The 22,549-nt window shown below is 42.9% G+C and overlaps 1 protein-coding gene across 1 annotated transcript; it reads right to left on the bottom strand.

The window, feature by feature from the left end:
• Positions 1 to 18,157: 18,157 nt before the first annotated feature.
• On the bottom strand, positions 18,158 to 19,388 carry SOX11 (SRY-box transcription factor 11; the record flags this gene model as incomplete). The annotated part of the gene is made up of 1 exon (XM_082481781.1): positions 18,158 to 19,388. The coding sequence occupies one exon, from the start codon at positions 19,386 to 19,388 to the stop codon at positions 18,171 to 18,173; it is 1,218 nt and encodes a 405-aa protein (XP_082337907.1). The 3' UTR covers positions 18,158 to 18,170.
• Positions 19,389 to 22,549: the final 3,161 nt, after the last annotated feature.

Below are 22,549 nucleotides of genomic sequence, written 5' to 3'. Positions count from 1 at the left end.
TCCATGCAGGAAATATGTATAGTACAAACGATTATGGAAAAAAACTAAGTTTTATCCTAGTTCAATAATTTATCCCAGAATAGGTAGATAACATCATTTTCTTGAGCTTGGTACAAAAAAAACTGTTTATGTCTGTCCAAATCAGTGATTCCCAAACTCTAGGTCACAGCTGTGAGCAATTAGGATTAGCAGGTTCATGAGCCCCATGGAAATGTGATAGGCAGTGGGGAGGGTGGTGGGTGCCAAAAAAAAAAAAAAAAAAAAAAAAAAAGCTTAAGAATCATTGATCTAACAGATACACACCATGTTTTCCAAAACTCAAAGTAGCACTGCCATGGACAGGGATTGCTTCTTGTGGTTCTCTGCTCCGCACCACACCCCAGCCTGAGGTAGGGCAGCTCAGAGTCTGGTCCAGCTCCTTCCTGGTGGCTGCGGTACCTGGAGCATCCTTCTGAGCCCAGAAAGAGCATGAGGGTCGCATCAGTCTTCTTCCACTTCTTACATGCCTTCATCCATTCTTTTCTAACCCTTTTCCTCAGACATCTCCTTTCCACTGTAGGCCGCAATACTGATTGTGTAGGAACCACCTGCTTTGGTCTCTGCTGTGACCGACTCAGACAAGGGACAACATGATAGAAGTATGTGTGACATACAGGAAGGACATCAAGTCTCAGAGTGCTTCATCCTAGCTGTTCCTTGGTACACAGAAAAAAATCTGCAGGGCACTTATATCACTTTTCCTGCCATCCCTTGGGGAACAGGCTCTATTAAGAATGTTAATTTTTTGCCTGTATAATGGTTCTCTAAGTCCTGCCCAGGTGGATGGTAACATGCATTCCCTTTTATTTTTCTGTACTTATGATTCACATGAGCCCTGAAATCTATCAAAACCTGATTTGTTTTAATTTTCTCTGAAAATTAGCGGGGATTTTCTAGAGGAAGGATTTTTTGCCTTAGCATTGAGCTCCTGTCCCTTCATAGAGCTATCACAGCCATACATGAATTTATATAGCCAGGACTTCTCCAGAGAGATCACACGTAGGGCAAGCACACAAATTCCTCATTTTGGTCCTTCTCCTGCTGCCAGACTCTCTCCAAACGTCCTGATTCCTGAGTGTGCATCAGCTCTGAGACCCTTTTCTCCTCTACTTCTACCGTACTTGCCCGTGGCTTTGTTCCTCGCATGCTGACTCTTGCAGTCTCGCTTTTCTTATACACGTATTTCATCTTATCTTTTAAAAAAATGTTGGTATTCTTCTGATTCTTTTAACTTTAAAATAAAAAAATAATTCATTCTTTTCCTCCCAGTTATCTTGTATGTCGGATTCATGTTTCTTTCCATTACTTCAAAGTTTATATGCACATCTGCTTCATACACATCCTTCTTAGTTTTTGTATCCATGCTTAAAGAAAAAAAAGAAAGAAAGAAAAAGAAAAATACTAGTGCATTATAAGTGGAATTAGGGGCACTTAGAAAGGGTGGGATGAGAGGAATCAAATCCAAAGGACAGTATTTCTTTGCAGGGGACATGATATCTATATTGCCTTATGAGCATTGCCTAACACCACAGAGACCAGTTAAAGCTTCACAAATACTTTCATTTAAACATTTTACAGTGAAAAAAACTATTTCTTCTTAAAATAAAACTTTCATACTGTTATTATGCCCTGATTTGTCTAGATACTTAAAAAATATTTCTTGTTTTTCCTCTTTCCACTGTTTTATTTAATTTTGCTTTACTTATTTCATTTTTCTGCTGGGTGAATGAATGAATGAAAGGGGTCTGGGATGTTTTCTCACTTTTTCCATTTTCCTTCTGACAGTCTGTAACTTCCTCAACTTTGGAGAAAGAAAGTAAAGAGAAAATAAGTAAAATGAAACTCAGTAACTTTGTCACTCTATAACTTTTCAAAAAGGTGAAAAAAGGTTTTAAAACGTAACAGAGACACAGCATTATAGAATTTCAGTTTTCTGTTGCTTCACACTTTTCCACAGCTAAAGAGATTTTTAAATTTACAGAGGTGAAAAAAAGCAAAATGAAAAATTAAGGGAGAATAAAGGTCACTATTTTTAATGCATGTCTTGTAGAAAGGGAAAGCCAAGGGACAAAAAGATAGGTCAAATAAAGGATGAAAAGTCAGATTTGAAACTATGTAAAGAAAATTGCATCACTTTGTGCAGGATAAAGTAAAAAAAAAAAAGGGAAACAGAATTTCCACTTATTTCATTATTCATGTATTTTTTTAACAACTTCAGTCTTCACTATGACCAGGATCTGTGGACCAACTCAAAAGCAGTCTACAAGGTCCCAATTCGGGGAGGTGCATATCCCAATTTATCTTTACATTTACCAGCTTGCAGTCTCCGGCACTCGGTCGGAGGCTGTAAATAGCAGTGAAGCTTGTTCGCGAAGGAGACAGAGCATTCTCGGAGGCCTCGGCTGTGAACGTACCTCCCCAGGCACTAAATTTAAACCGGAATCTCATCGGCCTCTACCCCAAGAGGAAGACACATTTCTTTCATGCTGCTGTGATTTATACAAAGAACTGCAGGACAGTAAATATTGCTGCGCGTCTTTTTGCTTCCTCTGCACCCATGGATCTTGTGCTCGGTGCTGATGACCCAGCAGGGAGAAGCATTTGCCCCAGCCCTGGCCCAGAGCATCTCCAGAGGCTCCGCTCAAGAGCTGCAGCCTGAGAAAGGCACCGGAGACAGATCTCTCACTTAGAAAAGGGATCTTGCCAGGAAGGAAATATATGACTGATGTAACTTTGTGCTAAGCATAGTGACCAGGTTGACCTCTCTTTTTTAACCTTTCTGAATTACCAGAAAACCCAGACTCCTGCTTCCCACAGTGCTTCTTCTACCAAAGCTGAGCACGTTGTATGGCCCCTATGTAGGTGTTGGGGGAACCTCCTGTCCCAGCCTGGGATTTTAATCACCTGCAGTGATTAGGGCTGAATGGCCTGACACCAAAAGCACTTAGTCTTCTCAGCAGGGACCTGGGTGGATGTACAGAGTCTGAACCCCACCCCAAATCTGGAAAGTCCAAGACATGGAGACATCTAAATTCCAAAAAGATTTTTGAGGCCAGTCTCGGGAGAGTGTTCACCAACCAGTTGGGAAGGCTGGTTTCCAGAAGCTCACCCTGTGGCTTGGGGGGCTGGAGGTGGTGGCTTCATACAGAAAGCTCCCTCCTGGACTGCTGGAGCCCGGCTACACTCAGCCTCTCTGCACCGAGCCCTTAAGCCCACAAGTTATTCCATTCCTGCTGGGACTAGGGCAGTATTTCCATCTTGTATTTAAAAAAAAAAAAAAAAAAAAAGCCAAAACTATAGCCATGTATGGTTCTTTAAAAATTATATATGAAAGCAACTGTGTAGAGTTGGATTGACTTAACTTCATTGTGTATTTTAGCTGTAAATCTAAAGGAAGAAATATAAGTAAGGGTGGGGTTTTTTTGTTTGTTTTTCAGATGACGGTGCTTATGGCTTTTACCTGTGAAACTGGAAAGACTGTAGGAGATGATCCAGATTATTGGGTAAATAATGCATGTTTAAGAATATGACTCCAGCTGTTCCTTTTGCCGGTTCTTCATTTTGTTGAATGATTTATTTATAGTATGTCTGTGAATCCAGTCCCTTCTGTGGATGATGTCATCTTCCTCATGTATTACACATGCTACACCCCAGGGAAAAAAGGCAGCAATGTGTCTCACCTTCTACTATTTCTCATTCCTGTTAGATAGTGGATATAGTTTATATACATATTTGTTTCAGCTGTCACTGAGTCATCTATTGAAAAATATACATTTACAGAAAAAGAGAGGAAAGTTACTGTTGCCTGTTCAAGTTTGTTTTCTCTATTACTGACATTTCAGATAGCAGACAAACTATTCTGTTTGTGTTGATCACTTAAGCCTTGTTTGCAACATATTCCCATGTCTGATGGCTAACGCTTAGCTTTGGAGAGGTTAATCAATTCAAGGCTAAATGGTGATAGCATGAAATAAAGCTATTAGCAAAAAGACTGGAGAAGACAAACAATCACAAAAAAACCCAAACCCATAGCTTCTCCTGTTGCCACTTTCCCAAAGGAAAAGAAAAAGAGGAGGAAAAGAGGGTTGTTAAATATCTGTCTGGTTTTCTCAGTAAGAGGTCAATGGTTACATTTTTAATGTTACTTTATTTACTTTTGGTTCTATTTATTATGTATGTGAAATATGTAAATCTTTGAATCACATTGCAAAGTTACCAGAAAGGAGGAAGACAAAAAACAATTAGAATATCTGTCTGTATTTTGGAGGCACTCTATTTCTCTACAGTATGCTGGGAAATCCATCCCACGCATTAACCTCCCAGCTGAGCAGGTTACCAGCACCTCTCCGGAGGCAAGGAGAATTTCCAGTCCCTGCTAACTTTTGTGAGCCGGGATTTGGTGTCTGGCCCTTTAGCAGATAAACTATGGTTTCCCTTGGAGAAAATATTTCTTATTTCACTGACACCCTGCCAGTCCTTACCAGATATTCCCTCTGTTTCAAGGTTTGTTAAAACTTATGATGGACTCAAAATTTTAATATTTTTTTTTTTCTGCAACTGTAACATACAAGGCATTACATATAGCTGGAACTAAGTGTCTGCTTTAAACTACAGTTCATATAAATTAAATTGAAAATAACTTTTATAATAATATATTTATACACGGCACATCAAGTAGCTGCTTTATGTTTCCCACAAAGGACAAGAATTTGGAATTCTGGGAACCTTTTCTCAAAAATCCTTTTTGATATATATCACCTCCAATGTCCCGGTTCTCCTACATGCAAAAATGGCATTAATATGAATGACAGTGATTTGTACAGAGGGGAGACTCTCAGAATCAAGATGCATTAAAATGTTCTTAAAGGAGAATTTAAGACAGGAAAAACATCATGGAATTATTCAGGGAGTATGGATATGGATTTGACTAGACAGTATCCTAATATAAGGTATACAGTAAGTAGCTTCTGAATTTTAATACAATATCCTAAACAAATGATTGCTGGACCAACTGGTGAATATCTCTTTTAAATCTTCTATACCTTAAAATATTTGAGTTGAAATCGATTAGTGCTGTACTTCTTAAATATTCATAACATTATATATATACACACACTTCTAATTTTATAAAACAAAAATATATGTGACAGAAAAATGCATGTATCATCACTGAGGAAAATAGCTAGCTAAGCTTCAGATAAATGTATAAGTTTCTGTCTGGGAAGCCTGAATCCATTAGTGAACTCAACAAATAGGTCAAGAAAAGTAATAGCCAAATAAATATTTTATTAGCATTTTGTGAAACTTGCTAATGGTTAAGCCTACTAATCCTACACTAGTGGGAATCTTCATTCAATATCAGGTCATTATTCAATAGATATTGTCTCTAATTTCATACAAAGTGACTTTCTGGGCGTGACTGGAGAAAGGTATTTTCACATCAATTGAATTCTTTACTCTAGGATACCACGGAATAAATCTGCTGCTGCTCTAACTTTTTTGCTGGTTAACTGATCACAGGGAATCCATCAGCTGTATCAAGCTGCATCCAAAAAAATACATCACCCTTACTTTCCATCAGTTTTCATAACAAAGTTTTCTCTATGTATTTGGCAAATAAGGAAAATGCTGGTGTCAGGTAGGAGGAATATCACTCAGGCTCAAGGTCTCTTTCTCCAAAAGTGCAGTGTGGAGACACAGCCCTCCAAGCACCTCCACTGGTTTAAGAGAGGAGTTGTCTGCCAACGCCAGCAAGGATGTGGGATTGCATATCCCTGCCCTCGTCCCTTGTGGAACCAGGTTTTAACTTCCAGAGACATCATGTCCTCCCTCTAGAGCCAACTCTCTCACCACGAGCGACTGGTGGAGACTGAGGGTGCCCTGTGTCCCATTGGAAGCCGGGGAGGACACTGGGCAGCCACAGCACATCTTGCTGGCTGCTGCCCTGGGCACATTCATTTCTTGGAAATGCCAACTAACCGGGACTGAGCACGACAGACCTAACAGCAGAGGCAGCTCCCCAGTGTTCAGGGCACTTTGGAAATTCTCCTGTTGAGGCAATCCTCTCATACAGGCGCTAAAAAACAGAGCGTAGAGCTCAGTGGGCAACTCTTTGTAGGCAAGCTCTGTCTTGCCTTTCTCTTTTAATTTTGTTGTTTTTTCTCCTTTTTCCCCAAGTCAAGCTTACTCTGCTCTGTCTTTCCTGCTATCCACAGAAGAGTTCAAACTTAGATGGCATTTATTCTGTGAATAACACCGTTATACCGGCAGAAAATGCATGGAGCAAGAAACCATTGAACATCAGAAAAGGCATTGAGATCTGGTGCACTGCAGATATACTGTTTTGTTTCAATACTAGTGTAAACCAAATGAGTCTGAAACTTGTATTCTTCTTTACGCTTTTCTAGCTTTAATTTCATCTCTTATCCTTAGCATTTAAAAAAGACGAAAATCATCCATGTTTGAAGCAGGGACTTTTGTGATTCGGTGATCACTGAGGTTAGACCATAACACTGTGGTGTGAATCAAGGCAGCATTCCCGTCTCAGGACACTAAATCAATTTTACTAAATTATGTTAATATTTAAGCAGGAAAAATACGTAATGACACCCTCTTATCTAGTCCAGATGGATTGATTTCTTTTCCTAAGAGTGCAGTTTATGGAAATATTGTCTAAACTAACTGTGAGAGTGCTAGAAGAACATACACTCTATGATTCTTATGTATAATTTAAATAGCAATTTCAAGGCTCCAGTTCTACAGCTGTTCAACATATAAAATTCTCACTCAGCTCTGCAGTTGGAGGAGATTCAATAGAAGTGATTCTACAATTGATTTCAGTAGGTGTTTTGACTACAAGGGGAGAACAAAATTGGCCAACAGTATTTGTAAAGTGCTTTTGGATTCTTGGGAGTGAAAGCATGCGGTGTAAATTGCTGCCATTTTTATTAGCTGGAGCACTCTCCCCGTCCCAAATTCTTTAAGAAATTTCCCAGTTTAAAAAAATCTGTAGCCATAGTCTCATCCTGTGGTCCTCCTGTTAAAGATGAGCCCTCACATAAACAGGATTGCAACAGTTGTAGAACTGGCACTGTATATAATAAGAGGCAGTATGGATCGGTAATATAGCAGAAAGGGCTTTAGGGCAAATTCCTTTTTGCTTTGCCTTCGGCCTCATGACTTTTGCATTCCAGTTGTAGACAGCGGTGACAGCTTCTCTCCAAGACTATTCCGTAGATTGAGGCTAAGGCATTCTCCAAAATTATAGAGGCTTTATGGTCAAAGTCCTGCAAAAGTAAGGTTTATAACCTGTAGCTTCATCTATGCTAGTAAATTAAACCAGGGTCTGTTCCCCGGATCTGAGGCCAGCTGGCATGATCTGGCCACATCCATGCTATTAAACTCTCTTACTTTCCAAAACAGAGCGGCTGAATCCAAACGGCCTATTGGGAATGATCTTTGGCCCATGCTAATTTCCAAATTGTTCCAGTGATTTTTTGGAAGAGTGCTAGCATTCACCAGCCAAAACCGTGTCAGGGATTTTTTTTTTTTTTCTAACAATTTAACAATACAGACAGCTGAGTTCCAGTGCCTGGACTATGTGCTGACTCTGTTTTAATTTCTTAGTCTAGATGTGCTCTCTGCCTCTTCCCTGTGCTCTCTGTTTCCTGAGCAAATGCTCTACCTACAGGATACCGTATCGGTGGAAAGCGTTTGTCATCTGTCGTCAGAACAAAACTACGAACTCGCTTGAGATCTTGAGTGGGCAGAGATGCCTACTGTGAAATCCTGAGTCAGGTGTCAGAGATACCAAACGCATCCCTTTTTTACAGTCAAGCTGCAGACAGCCCCTCACTCACCATGAAGGCTGAGTTCAGAAATTTACCCTGGATGGCCAGCGGGAGCTAGGTGCATGACTTCTGGGTACTGCATCCCTTGATGCACGTGCCCTCAATGTCAGTTTATTCATTAAAAAATATTTGAATAAAGTTGCAAATGCATTTTTTCCTATGTTGTTCCTCAACTTTCTGTGACTGATACGGCAGCTTTAGCAATGTTTGTTTAATTATATTTGTGCATGAAAGACTGTGATATATATATCAGTATTTACATCTGTCCATTTATATATAAAATACATGCTCAGAAAAAGGCTGGAGGGAGAACACATGTGCAAGAGATTGCCATAAGGAAAGCAAAGATAAGTATTTTTGTAAATCTATTGCCATAGTCTTCTCAAATGTTTTTAGTATTATAGTAAATACTTTCCAATTGCATGTTACTTTGTATATATCTTTGCTCGTCTTCCAAATGCATAATAGATTTGTGGAAAAATGCAATATTTTACATCTGACTGACTACTACAGTGAACATATGCAAAAATGTCCAGTCACAAAAGCTCTTCTTTGGGGCTGGAGAAGACTCAGGTCATCAAGGCTACATCAAGACTCACATTTCAAACAGGCAGTTAGTTGGGGAGGGAGGTATTGGGTTTTGTTATTTCCCCTTTCACAGACGCTAATACCCCACTATTCTGTTTGAGGAGCAATTCACATCAACTTCAGGCGAAATCAGGATGGACAGCTTTAACAGTTTAAGTAGGCGGTTTTCATAAATGTAGTTGACTTCAGATGAATCTTTCTACCTGCAGAACTATGGGCTTTGATAACCCACAGCTGATGAATGACCACATATAGCTGAGGAAAGCAAAGCCGATTTTAGGCTATGGCTGTCAGACAGCAGCAGAAGTTTCCGAGGACATAAATGGGCAGAAGGTGGGCAGGTTGCAGTGATTTTTCTACCCTTTTTCTACCCTTGAAAAGCGAATGAAAGGCAACGCACAGCAGTGCCGCTGTCAGGGGAGCGGTTTGGTTCTGATCTCTAAAGAGTCTGAGCGCTAAAACTCAACGCACAAGGTGAATGAAATTAGGTGAATGAAAGACAGGCTTTACAGAGATTTAGGGAATATTATTACAATAAGATTACACAGACAAATGAAGTCTCATCAAGTAAAGGCTGGGTGCAAGTGTAAGCTACTTTACCAAAAATTAGACACAAAATAGAAGTTCTTAGCTACAGTACTGACTTGAAAAATGTAATCTGAACACACATAAATTTATTGCAGAGTTTTAATTTGATGCATATTTGGTGTCTTAGAGAAAAAAACTACTTATGCATATGAAATGCCAAAATGCCACATTAAAATGAAACTTAATGGAACAATTATAGCTGAGATCGAGATTTTCTTTTTTGTTATGCAACTCTTGGACTGCCTGTTGTGCTCGCGTGCAGATGAATCCTGCCTCACTCCCTATGTACCCTTCAGTATTTGTTAACATTATAATTTGAGAAAGTAAGACTTGCATTTTAAAGTATATACACGAGTCAATTTTGGTTGAAGATAATAATCATCCTTTAAGTGAATTTACAGAGTTGTAGAAGAAGTGATCTATCACAGACACTTTAGCTTATGTAAATGTCAGAGTAATGCCAATAAATGTAAACGTCAGATTTCAAGGGAAAGGGCCAAGATACTTCTACTCTGACTATGGTGGGAATTGTCATTTCTAGAGCTGGAGATATTTATGTGGGGTCTTTTTTTAATTTTTTTCCACTATTCTACCAAAATTTGAACAGACTATGGACAGATTATCTGAAAACATATGTATTTCCAGGGATAACACTTTAAGACCAACAGAAGGAAATCTAAAGTTCTCAGGACCTTAAAGTATATATTTTAATGGACACTACGTTCCAGCCATTTAGAGTGGTCCAGCCAGCAAGCATTTTAATGAAAACACAACTACATACATACGTGCTTGTGTTAACTCTGTAAAGATGCATATGCGTTTAGGTATCTGCATGGGTCTATGTTACCTACGCTCCATGATTTCATGGATTTCTTCTAGGGTTAGACCTAACATTCAAACTTGAGAACATACCAATCAAAACTGAAATGCCAAGTAAATGTTTTTCTTCTTGTCCCCAAACACGTCCTTCTACCCTCTTTCATGTAAAACCGAGCCAACACCCAGGCTGCACAATACCTCCACAATAATAGTTTTAAGATGCGGTAACTTGTGGTTTACCAATCCAAAAACACTTTCAAACACTGGATAGGAAAGTTTCCCAATGTGTCACGCAGAAATTCCCTCTTGCAATAATAAGACTTGATATAGCAGAACTGAAACTCAGCTTTCAAATGCGGTGATGACACTTCTCACTCAGGAAGAACCAAATAGAAGACTTCAGCAGGCCACATTTGAGATAGTACGGAGATGACTTAGTCTGTTCTAGAAGATTTCTAGTTTGGTTTTGGTTATATACAATGGGACTTGAATAAGCAAACTCTAGGGAAATTAAAAACAAACAAACAAAAACCCCAAACCAAAACAAAGCATAACACCAATGCACTCAGTGTATTGTTTCAAAACTTTCTGAAATACCTTAAAAATGCTTTTTGAAACTTTTCTTGGTATGTACAGAAAGGATAGTGGTATGTTGGCTGTATATAAAGATTTTATTTCACTGATTTACAATGACCAGCTTAAACTTCCTATTTTTACTATGACATGTCACATTCAAACCCTTACTTCACATCAGTTACACATCTCCATTCACACAAAAAAATACTACTACAACAGACTTTTGAAATTATAAAGATTGCTTTCAGTGTTCTCAATAGATTTGATAAGCTAAACAGAAATCATTACTTGTCATCCAAGAAGTGTTTTTTGGAGAAAGGAGCTCTTCAGCTAACTCTGTTGGGATAAGGAAAGAACAGGAACAACGGGAAGAGGTGCGCTCAAGAGTCATACAAAATTATCTGGAACCTTTTGTTTGGTGTATTGACTCTTCCCAGGTTTAAAGGCTTGTATCGGCTAGAGCTGAAGTTGATCAGAATTTTTCTATTATTTCCTGGATATTAGGAGTAACCAACAGCCCCCCGGTGGGAGGGAAGGTGTTATCAGTTGATATTGTCATCCTTGTGTAAGCTTGCAAAAGTACAGAGATTAAACATGAGCAAGAGAGAGATGTGCCCCGTATACTTTTTGGAATATGGGAATATGCCTACAGGCAGGAGCTCTAGGGGGTTAATTTCAGCAATAGATGGCTTGTGTTAATTGCAAATTTTGAATTTGTAACAATATAATTCCATCATTTCTATAAAACAATATTTAATATACAACAAACTTTCACCACATAAACACATTAAAAACACCTTTTTATAGTTCCAAGAATTGATTACAGGGTTCTCATAAAAACATTTTCATAACTAGAATCTCAATACAGAATGATTTTTTTCTATGCCAAAATACATTTAGATGGTAAATTGCTTGTAGAAAAAGATACAGAGAGAAATGGGGTTTGCTGGCATATAATCCGTCTTATTTCATTCTTTCACGGTCAACTTTAAAGCGATATCTAAAATGTTTACCATAAAATACTTGATTGTTTTATCCAGACTCTTAACCAGAAAAAAAAGAAAAGGAAGTTACTTGGATTATACTCTGTTTCAGTGTCTCTCAGGCGTGCCCAGAACAGCACTAACTCTCTGTACATACTGCCTTGACCATAACTATCTGTCCAGGGTTTTTTGTTTTTTTTTTTTTTTTTGAAAGACATAACATTCCCATTGACTTTAAGTTTTGGGTGCCCACAGAATGAAGAGTGGATTCACTATAGTAGCGAAACTGCATTTACCAAATGCAACACTGGAAAAAAAAAAAAAAATCCACATAAAACCACGTAGGAAGATTGATCACACAATTTTATTAGAGTCTTTTGAACAATTGCATTATGTTGTTCCTTTATTTAAAAACTCTTGCAAAAAAAGACATTGGAGTGGACTGGTTTCAACCCTGAGCATTAACACTGCATATCAAGTACTGTAGTAAAGAAGCTGGTTAAGTTTGTAGCACTAGCACAAGTCACTGATATTAATCCTCTAGGTGATCAGGTTTTTACAAAAAAAATACATAGTTTTCAATAAATAATGCTTAATTTTACAACTTTGATACAGCAATGTCATACACTGTTTTGACACATACTAAACTCTGCATGCTATATAGTCTACTAGAAGACAAAACTTTGCCATGCATTTTCTTTTTCTAGTGCTAGAAAACACTTTGTCCTCCAGTGCATTGCCTCAAGCAGCCTTACCATCTTCCTTCCCTCACAGCAACAGGCCGTGCACTGGCATGCAAAAACCTCAAGAAAAGGTTTCCCCCCCACCATCACTCAGACTTCTAAACAAAAGTACTTTTCAGCTTTTCCCCCCAAGACCTGGAGTGGCTATGAAAACTAATTTCATGTGGCCTTGAAAAGTCTTTGAAATTACATATTTTAAAAGTGTCATGCTTGAAAAACTGCTCTAAAACATTCAATTTCCCCCACCTGTGGCCATCATGCAACATCATTGAAATGTTGTAACCATCAAAAGTCCCACACTGGAAAACAGGCCTCCATTTTAAAACAGCCCACCAAAGAAATAAAAGGAAAGAAGAAAAAAAGTATCACAGCATTTATGTAAAGACTCCAAAACGCCAACATATGTACAAGAGCAAAACCAGATACAAATTGCAAATGAACTAACAATGGCATATAACTCTTCTCCCTGGCTTCAGCCAGGAGTTGAGGCAAGTTGGTTTTGGAGATAAGCAGGACGATGGAAACGAAAACAAATTGTGACAATGGGAGTTCCTGGATTAATCATTATTATTTGATCAAATTTCTCCAAGCGGTAAATCGGTGTCTTGATTTTCTTGGAAGTGGGAATTGCCAAAATGTAAAGCCCTAATTCATAAGCAATAACTCTAAATCAAATCTGCCGCTGAGGATTCGCAAGTCTTAAGGGTTTGGCGGCCTTGCGCTTTTTCATCCTGCAAGATCGCACTTCACAGAAAATCCAGATGTTGTAGCTAACCACAAAAGAAGAAATTTGATTAATTAATAAGGATTGAAACCTCCATTCTCACACTTCCAGGTTGTTGTTCATCATTGAAAACCATTCACCCCTTCTTATCCATATTGCTTTAGGGGTTTCCTCGTATCTACAGAAGTCATTCCTTTGAAATTGCTGTCAATCACAATTTTCTAAGAGTTTTTAAAATATTCCTATCTTTGCACTGGCATAAGTATTGGGTTTTCTAAGAGAATCTCAACCCAAAGAAGGTATTACTTTTATACATGAAATATTACGAACTTTTGTTTCCCTTTTTGTAAGTCATTCTACACTTTCTGCACATTTGTGCTTTATACTGAATATAAAAATAGGTCTTTAAAACTCTATTTACTTTAAACTCACTAAAAAACTACTTGCTTGTGAAATTCTCTTACAAATTCACTGCATCCATGTAGAGAAGATAAAACTAATTAGGCAGTTAATTGGTATAGGTAGTGTGCAAAAAAATTAAGAAAAACAAAAACAATCACAGCCTTCGATGTGGGTGAGGGGAAAGGAAATAAACCAAAGGAATACAACCGTATAGCAGGGGAAATGTAAGGCAACTCATTGTATTAAGTTTTTGTTGTTTGTTTTTTTCCTGGCCATGCTTAAAAATGAAGGTTAGGAGGAACTAAGACACCTATCCTGCCAGCAGCCCTTGAGGCAAAAACTCCCATTAAGCTCAATGAGAATTTTTTTTTTTTATTATTATTATTATTTTTTTATTTTTAACCAGTGCAGGTTTAAGGCCTTACTAGGCAACAATCGTGAAGATGTAAAAAGGAACTTCATGAGCTGTGTTGACTACTAAACACCTAAAAATTATATGGCCCTGACTTTGACCCCACACCAGTTTTTCCTTGGTGTAACAACAGAGTTGCACTTTCCTCAGACAGGCATGAGTGAAGGATCAGACTGCACACAGGCAGATCACATTCAATAGACTCGAAGGAGCTTCAGCTGAACGACAGCGAATGCCTAAAGAGCATGTAGCACTTAAAGGATGCTTGGAATGAGTCTTTCTACCACATCTGTAAAAGACTGCACTTAAAGGAAGAGAGTATTTCTTACTTGCGGTTCTTTTTGAAAGGAAGAGAGGGAAAACGTAATAAAAACAACAAAAGGGAGAAAATGGTATGTTTACAAAAATGTTCACTTTAAAATGAAAAAAAAAAAGAATCAGCATGTTTGATTAGGTTTTACATTGAGTTGACATCCTCAGTGTTACCAAGTAAACTGTCTTTCCACATTAAAAAAAGCTAAATTTTCTCCCTTCTATCACCGAGTCCTATTACACTTAGAGTAGCACTGTACAGAGACAAATGCAAAGAGTGTGGAAAAAGGCCACAGGAGAGACTAAGCCTGCAACAGGACTGCTCTAGCATGTCAACAAGGATTCCTATGTACACTGAAAAATAAAAGAGAAGAGAAACAGAAGGTGTGAATATCATTAGATATGACAAATGCAAAAAAAAAAAAAAAAAAGAGAGTAGCTTAGCAGATGCTATTTTTCATGATTAGAAGATTGTTTTCTACTCTAACTGAGATCAGCAGGAGCTTAGGCATTCAACAGCATCAAACTTCAGCCCCAACAGTATAGTGGCTTAAACAGAACACTACCTAATTTTTCCTTGAGCAATATGCAACAATAAACTCTGAAATAAAAGAAACTCAACTGTCTGGACAAAAACTGTCTCCCTGCACCATATACCTTCACTCAAAATATTCCTCTGATATAGTATTGTATAATTCCCATCTAGAAGAAAGAAAACATATACTTCTGAGCGGGTATTATATTCTTTGACTAAAGTAGACCTGTTTTGCTCTTTTAAAGTATGCCTGACTGCTCTATACTTGGATCCTTTAAATCAGTTATCCTTGACTAATATTTTAAATGGTGATTTTAAAAACATCTTCCAAAAATATAAGCAAGTCAAAACTTTTGTAGGCTGAGACACAGACCTTATTACAATGCAAACTAAATGGAGCCCGTATTTGACCATAATCGTTCATAACTCATTGAACATCTGTAAAGCACAAATGTTTAATGACACTGCCTATTATCACTTTAATAAACAAGGATGCATATCAGAAGAATGGGCCTGGAAGAACCAGTCCCCATACTCTCATGACAGCTTGAAGAATTACTAAGAGAATTTTGGCTCAGTTTTAAGACTTAGAACCTGATCAACTTACTCCATCACCCTAGCCCAAGAACGGATTTTCGATAGCAGGATAGTGAATGGCTAGGCTAGAGCACTTCAGTGTATCTATTTCCTTTCACTCTTTTGCCTTAGAAGAGATAAATGTCATTTGTTTTCAATCTGATTTCTAAGTTATTACATGGAGAACACACTAATCATTTGAGACCAAAAACTGAAAATTCAAGAAACTCTGTTTTATTGAGGACTATCCATTGCCAAGGATATCTTGTAATTAAGTTTGTTTTAAAACACAGTTTCTCATAAAGAATTATCACAATGCAAGACATAAATTTGAGTTCCCAGATATGCTATATCTCTTTTCTGATAGCAAAGATTTAGGCCAAACAACTTTTATTTAGAATCATGAGTGTTTTATTATTATTATTATTATTATTATTAGAAAGAGATCAGATTATATTAATCATTTTACTACCAGTTTAACTAACCTAAAGTAAGATATCTCACCACTTAAATGCCTAAGAGTTGTCTTTGATTAAACATAACATGCATGCAGGTTTTAATGTTATGTTTTATTATGCCTTACAAATGTGTATGCAGGATTTTCATTTCAGCAAGTCTGAAAGCCTGTAGCAGTGGTTGCCACCAAAATACCAGCACAGTGAATTGTCCCTGTAAACAGCTGGATCATTAATTAGTGGAGAAAAAAAAAAAAAAAGAATTTACCAATGCCTATCAGATAAAAAGTAAACTTCTCGAGAAACAAACTTCCACCTTGTGAGTTTGTTTATTGCCATCAGCAGCTATTTCAGAGCGCGCAACTGAAACCTGATGGCTCCAAAGGTAAAAAAAAAAAAAAAAAAAAAAAAAAGCACACTGACAAAGTCTGCTCACCTACAGCAGAAGCTCGTACCCCTCCCCCCTCCCCCCCCCCCGCCCTTTCCTTTCCTTCCCCCGCCCCCGCCCGGGGCCGGGGCCGCCCCGCCGGGCCGAGCGCTGCCCTGGGGCGGAGGAGATGCAGCACCGCTACTCCCGGCATCTCCGCGTCAAGTCTCGCCCAAGGCTATTTAGCCAAAAAAAAAAAAAAAAAAAAGGGAGAGAGGGGAGGAAAAACGAGCAGCGGGACGGGGGAGGAAGGACCGGGGGTAAGCGGAGGGCGCGGGGGGGTGCGAGCAGCCGTCCCCGCCGCGCCCCCCGCCCTGGCCATGGGATGCGGGGGGCCGGGGGTCGTTCACCGCCGGCTGGGGAGGTGGGGAGAAGGCGGGAGAGGCGAAAATACCCGGGGGGAGCCAACCTGCCGCCGCCCGTCCCGTCCGGTCCCGCAGCGAGCGAGCCCCGGTCCCCGCCTGAGGGAGACCGCCGCCGCCTGCGGGCACCCACAGGGGCCCCCGCGGAGCAAAATGGGGGGTGGGGTGGGAAAGGCAATTTTGGGGGGGAGGGGGGTGAGGAAAAAGGAAAAAGAAAAGAAGCAGTCCTTACTCTCCTTCCCCCCTAGCTACGGTCATGCACAACAGCCTACAGCTACCGCTCCTCCGCGGGCGAGGGGTGACAACATGGCATCTCCAGCGTTACTTCTACAGACACTAATAGCGATACGAGTTTCTATCAGTTCCAGCTGATTTATTAAAATTGTCAAGATACAGACTTTCAGCATTAAAAAAAAAAAAAAAAAAAAAACAGGCTATGATGTTGACAGTGCACAAGTCTGCTTTTGCCATCATTTGCTACAAAATATGCAGATGGTCTGTACTTTAGATTATATTGCACAACATGAGAAACTTTTTTAACTATGTGCCTTTTTTCTTTTTTTTTTTTTTTTTTTTTGCTAAAATCGAGAATCCAGTTTCATACCTTCCATCTGGGGCCCCATCCACATATCACAGCGTATGAGATACATAAAGTCCTACTATAGTACAGTACATATACAATCTTTTAAACTAAGATAACAGCTCTGAGGTCTATATCACCATTTTCAATAAATCTTTACCTACAAATATTGAACAAATCTGAACTATAGCTGTACAAAAAAAGTGTTTGTTTCTTTTTTTTTTTTTTAAAACCACAAGGCCTTTAGATGCAAGGATTATTTTTTTAAAATTTTAATCCTTTTAAAACCAGGACGTAACGTACCAACAAACTTGCATGCTAAAAACAGAGAAAAAAAAAAGAAAATAAAAGGGAAGAAGTGCCTGAAAAGTCTTACTGAAAAAACACAGCAAGAATGTTCCCTTTTCACTGTACAAAAATACGCCTGAAAATATATTAATTTTTAAAAAAGACTGAGGTCTGTTATGTATCAAAAATGTTTCAATACCTTTTTGTACTGAGGTCTAGGCTGTCTGGTATTCAATCAAGGAGGTATAAGGGAACAAGTTACAAAAAAAAAAAAAGTTGGCAAGTAGAAATCACATTTGTAAAACCATAAACAATTTGATCTGAAAAGTAAACTCTGATTTTAAGTCAGTTCAGTTATTTGTAAGCGTTTGTACAGTCTGCATTTTTTCAAGCTCCCTGCAGCTTTGTTAAGAATCGGATGCATAGAAGACATCAGTTTTCTCCCTCCAAAAAAAGTTGCAATGGTCCCTTTCGGAAAAAAAAATAAAAAAAAATCAGAACAGTTCTTTAAGATCTCTCACGGGAAAAAAAAAAAAAAATCCACAAACCCCCTTGAGTAACAGTTGTGCTGCCAAAAGACTTCTTTGCAGACCATCTTCCAGACTTCAATCAGAGACCGACAAGCTTCAAACAGCGCCTTCTTTATCATTTTTTTCCCCCAGTCCCATTTGCCTTTGCTGTTGTTGTTGTGATCACCAAATGCAATAAAAAAAAAAATTAAAAAACACAAAAATAATAATAATAAAAAAATTAAAATCACAACTCCCGGGCTCGGAACTAACTTCGAGATTTTTTTTTTTTAAAAAGAAAACAAGACTTTTTTTTTTTTTCTTTAAGCATCATCATCATCAGCATCATCATCATCATCACCGCCGGCGTCGCTCCGCCGCCGCTCCGCCGCCGCCGCCGGCTCAGTACGTGAACACCAGGTCGGAGAAGTTCGCCTCCAGCCAGTCGCCCGCGATCATCTCGCTCAGCTCCGGGGTGCAGTAGTCGGGGAACTCGAAGTGGGAGCCCAGGCTGCCCTCGCTGAAGGAGTCCAGGTCCTTGTCCACCAGCGAGAGGGAGAGGTTGCCGGCGGCGGCGCCCGCCCCCAGCTCGGCGGCGGCGTGGCCGTGCTGGGAGAAGTTGAGGCTGAGGTCGAAGAGCAGATCGTCCGCCTCCTCGCTGCCGGCCGACGAGGTGGAGATGGAGCGGGAGGAGGCTGGCGAGAGGCCGGGCGGCTGCTGCTGCGGCGGCGGCGGGCCCTGCTTGGTGATGTTCTTGAAGCTGTAGTAGAGTCTGCTGCCGCCGCCCGCCGCCGCGGAGCCGCCCCGCACCTCCTCGTAGAGGCTCGCCCCTTCGGTGGACTCCGCCGAGGAGCTCAAGGTGGGACTCGCCGGCACTTTGGCCACGTTGTACCGCCGCAGCTGCTGCGGCCCCGGCTCCTCGTCCTCCTCCTCCTCCTCCGCCTCCTGCTTGATCCGCAGCTGCAGCTCGTCCTCGTCCTCCTCCTCGTCCTCCTCCTCGTCCATGAAGACGCACTTGACCGTCTTGCTGCTCACTTTCAGGGTGCCGAAGACGTACTCGTCGCCCGCGTAGTCCCCGTGGTGGGCGGCTTTGGCTCCCGGCTTGGGGGGCGAGGAGGCGGAGGCGGCTTTCAGCTTGCTGCACTTCTTGCTGGAGCTCTTGGCGCTTTTGCTGCCGCCGCCGCTGCCGGTGGGCGCGTTTTTCTCCGGACTTTGGCTGGCGTTGGGCTTGGCCGACGGGTCCATTTTGGGCTTTTTCCTGGGCCGGTATTTGTAGTCGGGGTAATCGGCCATGTGCTTGAGCCGCAGCCTCTCCGCCTCCCGGATGAAGGGGATCTTCTCGCTGTCCTTCAGCATTTTCCACCGCTTGCCCAGGCGCTTGGAGATCTCCGCGTTGTGCATGTCCGGGGACTGCTCCATGATTTTTCTCCTCTCGATCTTAGACCACACCATGAACGCGTTCATCGGCCTCTTTATGTGCCCCGACGCCGTTTTGCACCAGTCCGGATCGCTCTCGTCCAACGCCACCGGGCTGCAAGCCATGAACTCGCCCTCTTCGGTGTCCATCGCTTCCCGGGGCAGGTTGCTCTCCGCCTCCGTGCTCTCCGCTTGCTGCACCATGGTGGGTGGCGGTGCTGGTGGGCTCTCGCCGAAGCGCCGGCTCTTCCCGCCGCGCCGCTCCCCCTCCGAGCCAACAAAGCCGCTCCGCCGCCCCCTCCCACCGCCGCACCTTGCCCCGGCTGCCAGCCGAGCCGAGCGGAGCCGAACCGAGCTCTCCCCCGCCGCGCTGCCGGGCGGTGCCCGCGGGGCGACCGGCGGGCGCTGACCTGCCGCCCGCAGCCCCGGCGGCCGGGCCGGGGTCGGGCCGGGCTGGGGCGCGGCTGGGCTTGTGCGCTCGGTGCCGCGCGCTCTGCCCCGGCCTCGCGCCGCCGCCGCCGCCGCCGCCCGCCCTCGCCCCGCCGCGCCGCGCGCGCTCCCCCTTCTGCAAAACTCCCGGCTCCTCGCCCAACTCGTTATCAGCGTTTCATATGGGTGACATCACTCCCGCCGCCGACCAATGGCGGCGCTCGGCCGCGCCCACCGGCACGCCCACCGCTTTTATCAGGGCCCCCCCCACCCCACCCCCGCTGCCGCCGCGCGCTGACACACCCCCCTGCACAGGGGGCGGTGGGGGAGGGGACCGCTGACCGGCTCGTCCCTCCGCCCCGGAGGCGGCTACGGTGGTACCGCCGTGGGGGGCTTTGCCCGCGGGTCTCGGCCGCCGCTCGCCGCCGGGCGCGGAGCGGGACCAGGCGGGGAGGGGACGGGACCGGCAGCAGCGGTGGCGGCTCCCCCGTGGTCCGGTGCGCTCCCCTGAGGGGGCGGCGGCGGGCGGCAGGGGGCGCTGGCGCTCCGCGGCCCGTCCTGCGGCGGCCGTGGGGCTGGGCGGTCGCCACCGTCCCCGCCGCCTTCCCGCCGGACCGGGCTCCCCTCGCCGTGGGTGCGTGGGGCGGCCCTCGCCGGGGGAGAGTGCCTTCCGTCGCCGTCGGTGGCGCGGGTCCGCCCACGGCCGTCTCCCGCCCCCGCAGCGGGGCTGGGGCCGTGAACCCCACCCCCCACCCCCTTCTCTCCGGAGGAACGCGGCGGGCGCCTCGGCTCCCTGCCCTCACGCTGTCCCCTCGGTGGGTTGTCGGCAGCCGGCGGGCAGGGCCTGGGGCGGGGGGATCCGGGTGCCCGCGGATGCGGTCGGTGTCTCGGCGGGCCCGGCCTGCTGGGCGGCGGTGCCCGGAGCCGGGGGAAGCGGCCCCCCGTCCCCCAGGGAAGGCCCGGTCTGCCCGCAGGGGGTGGGGGGAATAAGGGAGGTCATCGCACCCACCTGGAGGCGTTTCCCGGTGGGAAGGGTGAGAGGATAAAGGCGGTTTCTCCAAAGGATGGGGTGAAAACTTACAGAAAGCATCAAAGGCTGCTGATTTATTGTTTGTTTGTTTTCCAGCAAGCATCCAGTTACTCAACAATGTTGTGATTATTGCAGAACGCCCGTAGTGGATCCAGCTACTCCGGATAATCCCGTGTTTGTTTTCATCGCAGAATTTATGAAATCTGAAGCCAATGGTGTGCTCATCTGTGGTCATTTTGCTTTGCAAAACGTGTGCTGGAAATGAATTCACATACTGTTCTGTGGGTCCCTTTGTGTTTTTCTAGCTACCGTTCGCAGTTATTGGCAAGGCAAAAGTTTAATAAGTTTTGTGACGGTTGCTGGCTGGATGCGGACATGGGGGGATATGGAGTGAGGGGGATGAGCCCTGGCACAGCTTCTCCTCTGTCAGAGCGCATCTTATGAACTGGTGCTAATGGGGCAGCAGATCCCCTGGTACATCATCCTCTAATTAGCACAGTAGTTCATTTTCCTCAGACCACAGCAAAATTACTGTTTGGATGATGCGGCTATGATATCATAGTGCTGCAGAGTGACTAGTGCTGTTAGAAGAAGAAAAAGTCACTCACCTCTTTTAGCTCTATGGATACATTAGGGCTACCAGCTCTCAGCTGCACTTCTCAGGAGCCGGGAGGAGCTCGAAGGAGTAGTGGAGAGGCAGATACATCATGTTGTATCCCTTCTCCTGCCTGACCCCAGCTGGGTGTACAGAGTAGTAGGGGAGGAAAGGGCGTAGCTGAAGAAGGTTTAGTTACTTCATTGTGAAGATAGACTTTGAATCTACCCCTCCATGAGGGCCCCCAGGAGGGATTTTTCCTCTAGGGCTTGCGGCCACCTCTCCTCTCTTTGTGATTGCACCTGGTGGTACAGTCTAGCCCTTGCCTATCCTTTGAGAGATAGGAGGTAAAATGGAAAATTTGCCTGACAGGGATCTCAACCTGTCATCAGACATTACAATTTAGAGAAACCACATGAGGAGACGGTGCAGTACCTTCAGGAGCCCCCAAGTTTGTGTCTCAGCTGTGGTCTCTCAGAGGAGGGGTGTTGGCAGGGCAGGGCATTCCTTTTGAGATGGCTGCCCTGTCTGGGTGAGGACTCACTCAGATCGGACACACTGTAGAGCCGCCTGCATGGTGAGGGTTTCAGAAAGGGTGACTGTTTCTCCTAACGATGGCGATGGCGTGGACAGGAGCCTCAGGAGATACGTAGCTGGCTGCCTCCAGGGAAGGCAGCTTGACTGCTGCTAGGACTCTGTTGCTAAAACGACACCAGGATACAAAGCGTCTCAGTTAATCCTATTTCTTAGTATTTTTCTGTAAATATCAGTATTCGATTACAAGAATAAAAATTGCCCCTTTGAGAAATTCTGCAGCTTATACATGCATGTGTAGTTTGGCAAAATGAAACATCAAAATGTTTTAATTTGTTATCAGTATTTCAACTTTTATGGGAGATTTCATTATGTCGCATAATTGCATAAAATTCAAGCTGATGAATGAAAAATGTTTCCTTAATTTTCTATGAAAGAAACAACAACAAAAAAGAATTTTCATAAAACACTTATTTTGTTGAATCAGCATTTTCCTATATTCCAACTATTTTGGAAAATTTTCAGTCAATTCCAATGGAAACCATGTAATCAATATTGATAAGACATTTTGGTGACTAGAACTCCATCCACCAGGATGACAGAATCTGTCATTTAACACATTAAGCTCAGGAGAGAGCATGATTCTATGACTTCTAATAAAGCTTTGGTGTAGATTGAAGCCACCATCGTTACAACAGACTGGGACGTTTTGTCTCATTCATTTGTGCCCCTGGGAAGAAGCATATCAATACTATGGGCATCACATAACTTTCATAA

Source organism: Vanellus vanellus (assembly GCF_965231255.1).
Source record: "Vanellus vanellus genome assembly, chromosome: 3".
NCBI lineage: Eukaryota > Metazoa > Chordata > Aves > Charadriiformes > Charadriidae > Vanellus > Vanellus vanellus.
Note: the sequence above shows the minus strand (reverse complement) of the source record. Positions and strands in the feature narration are given on the sequence as shown.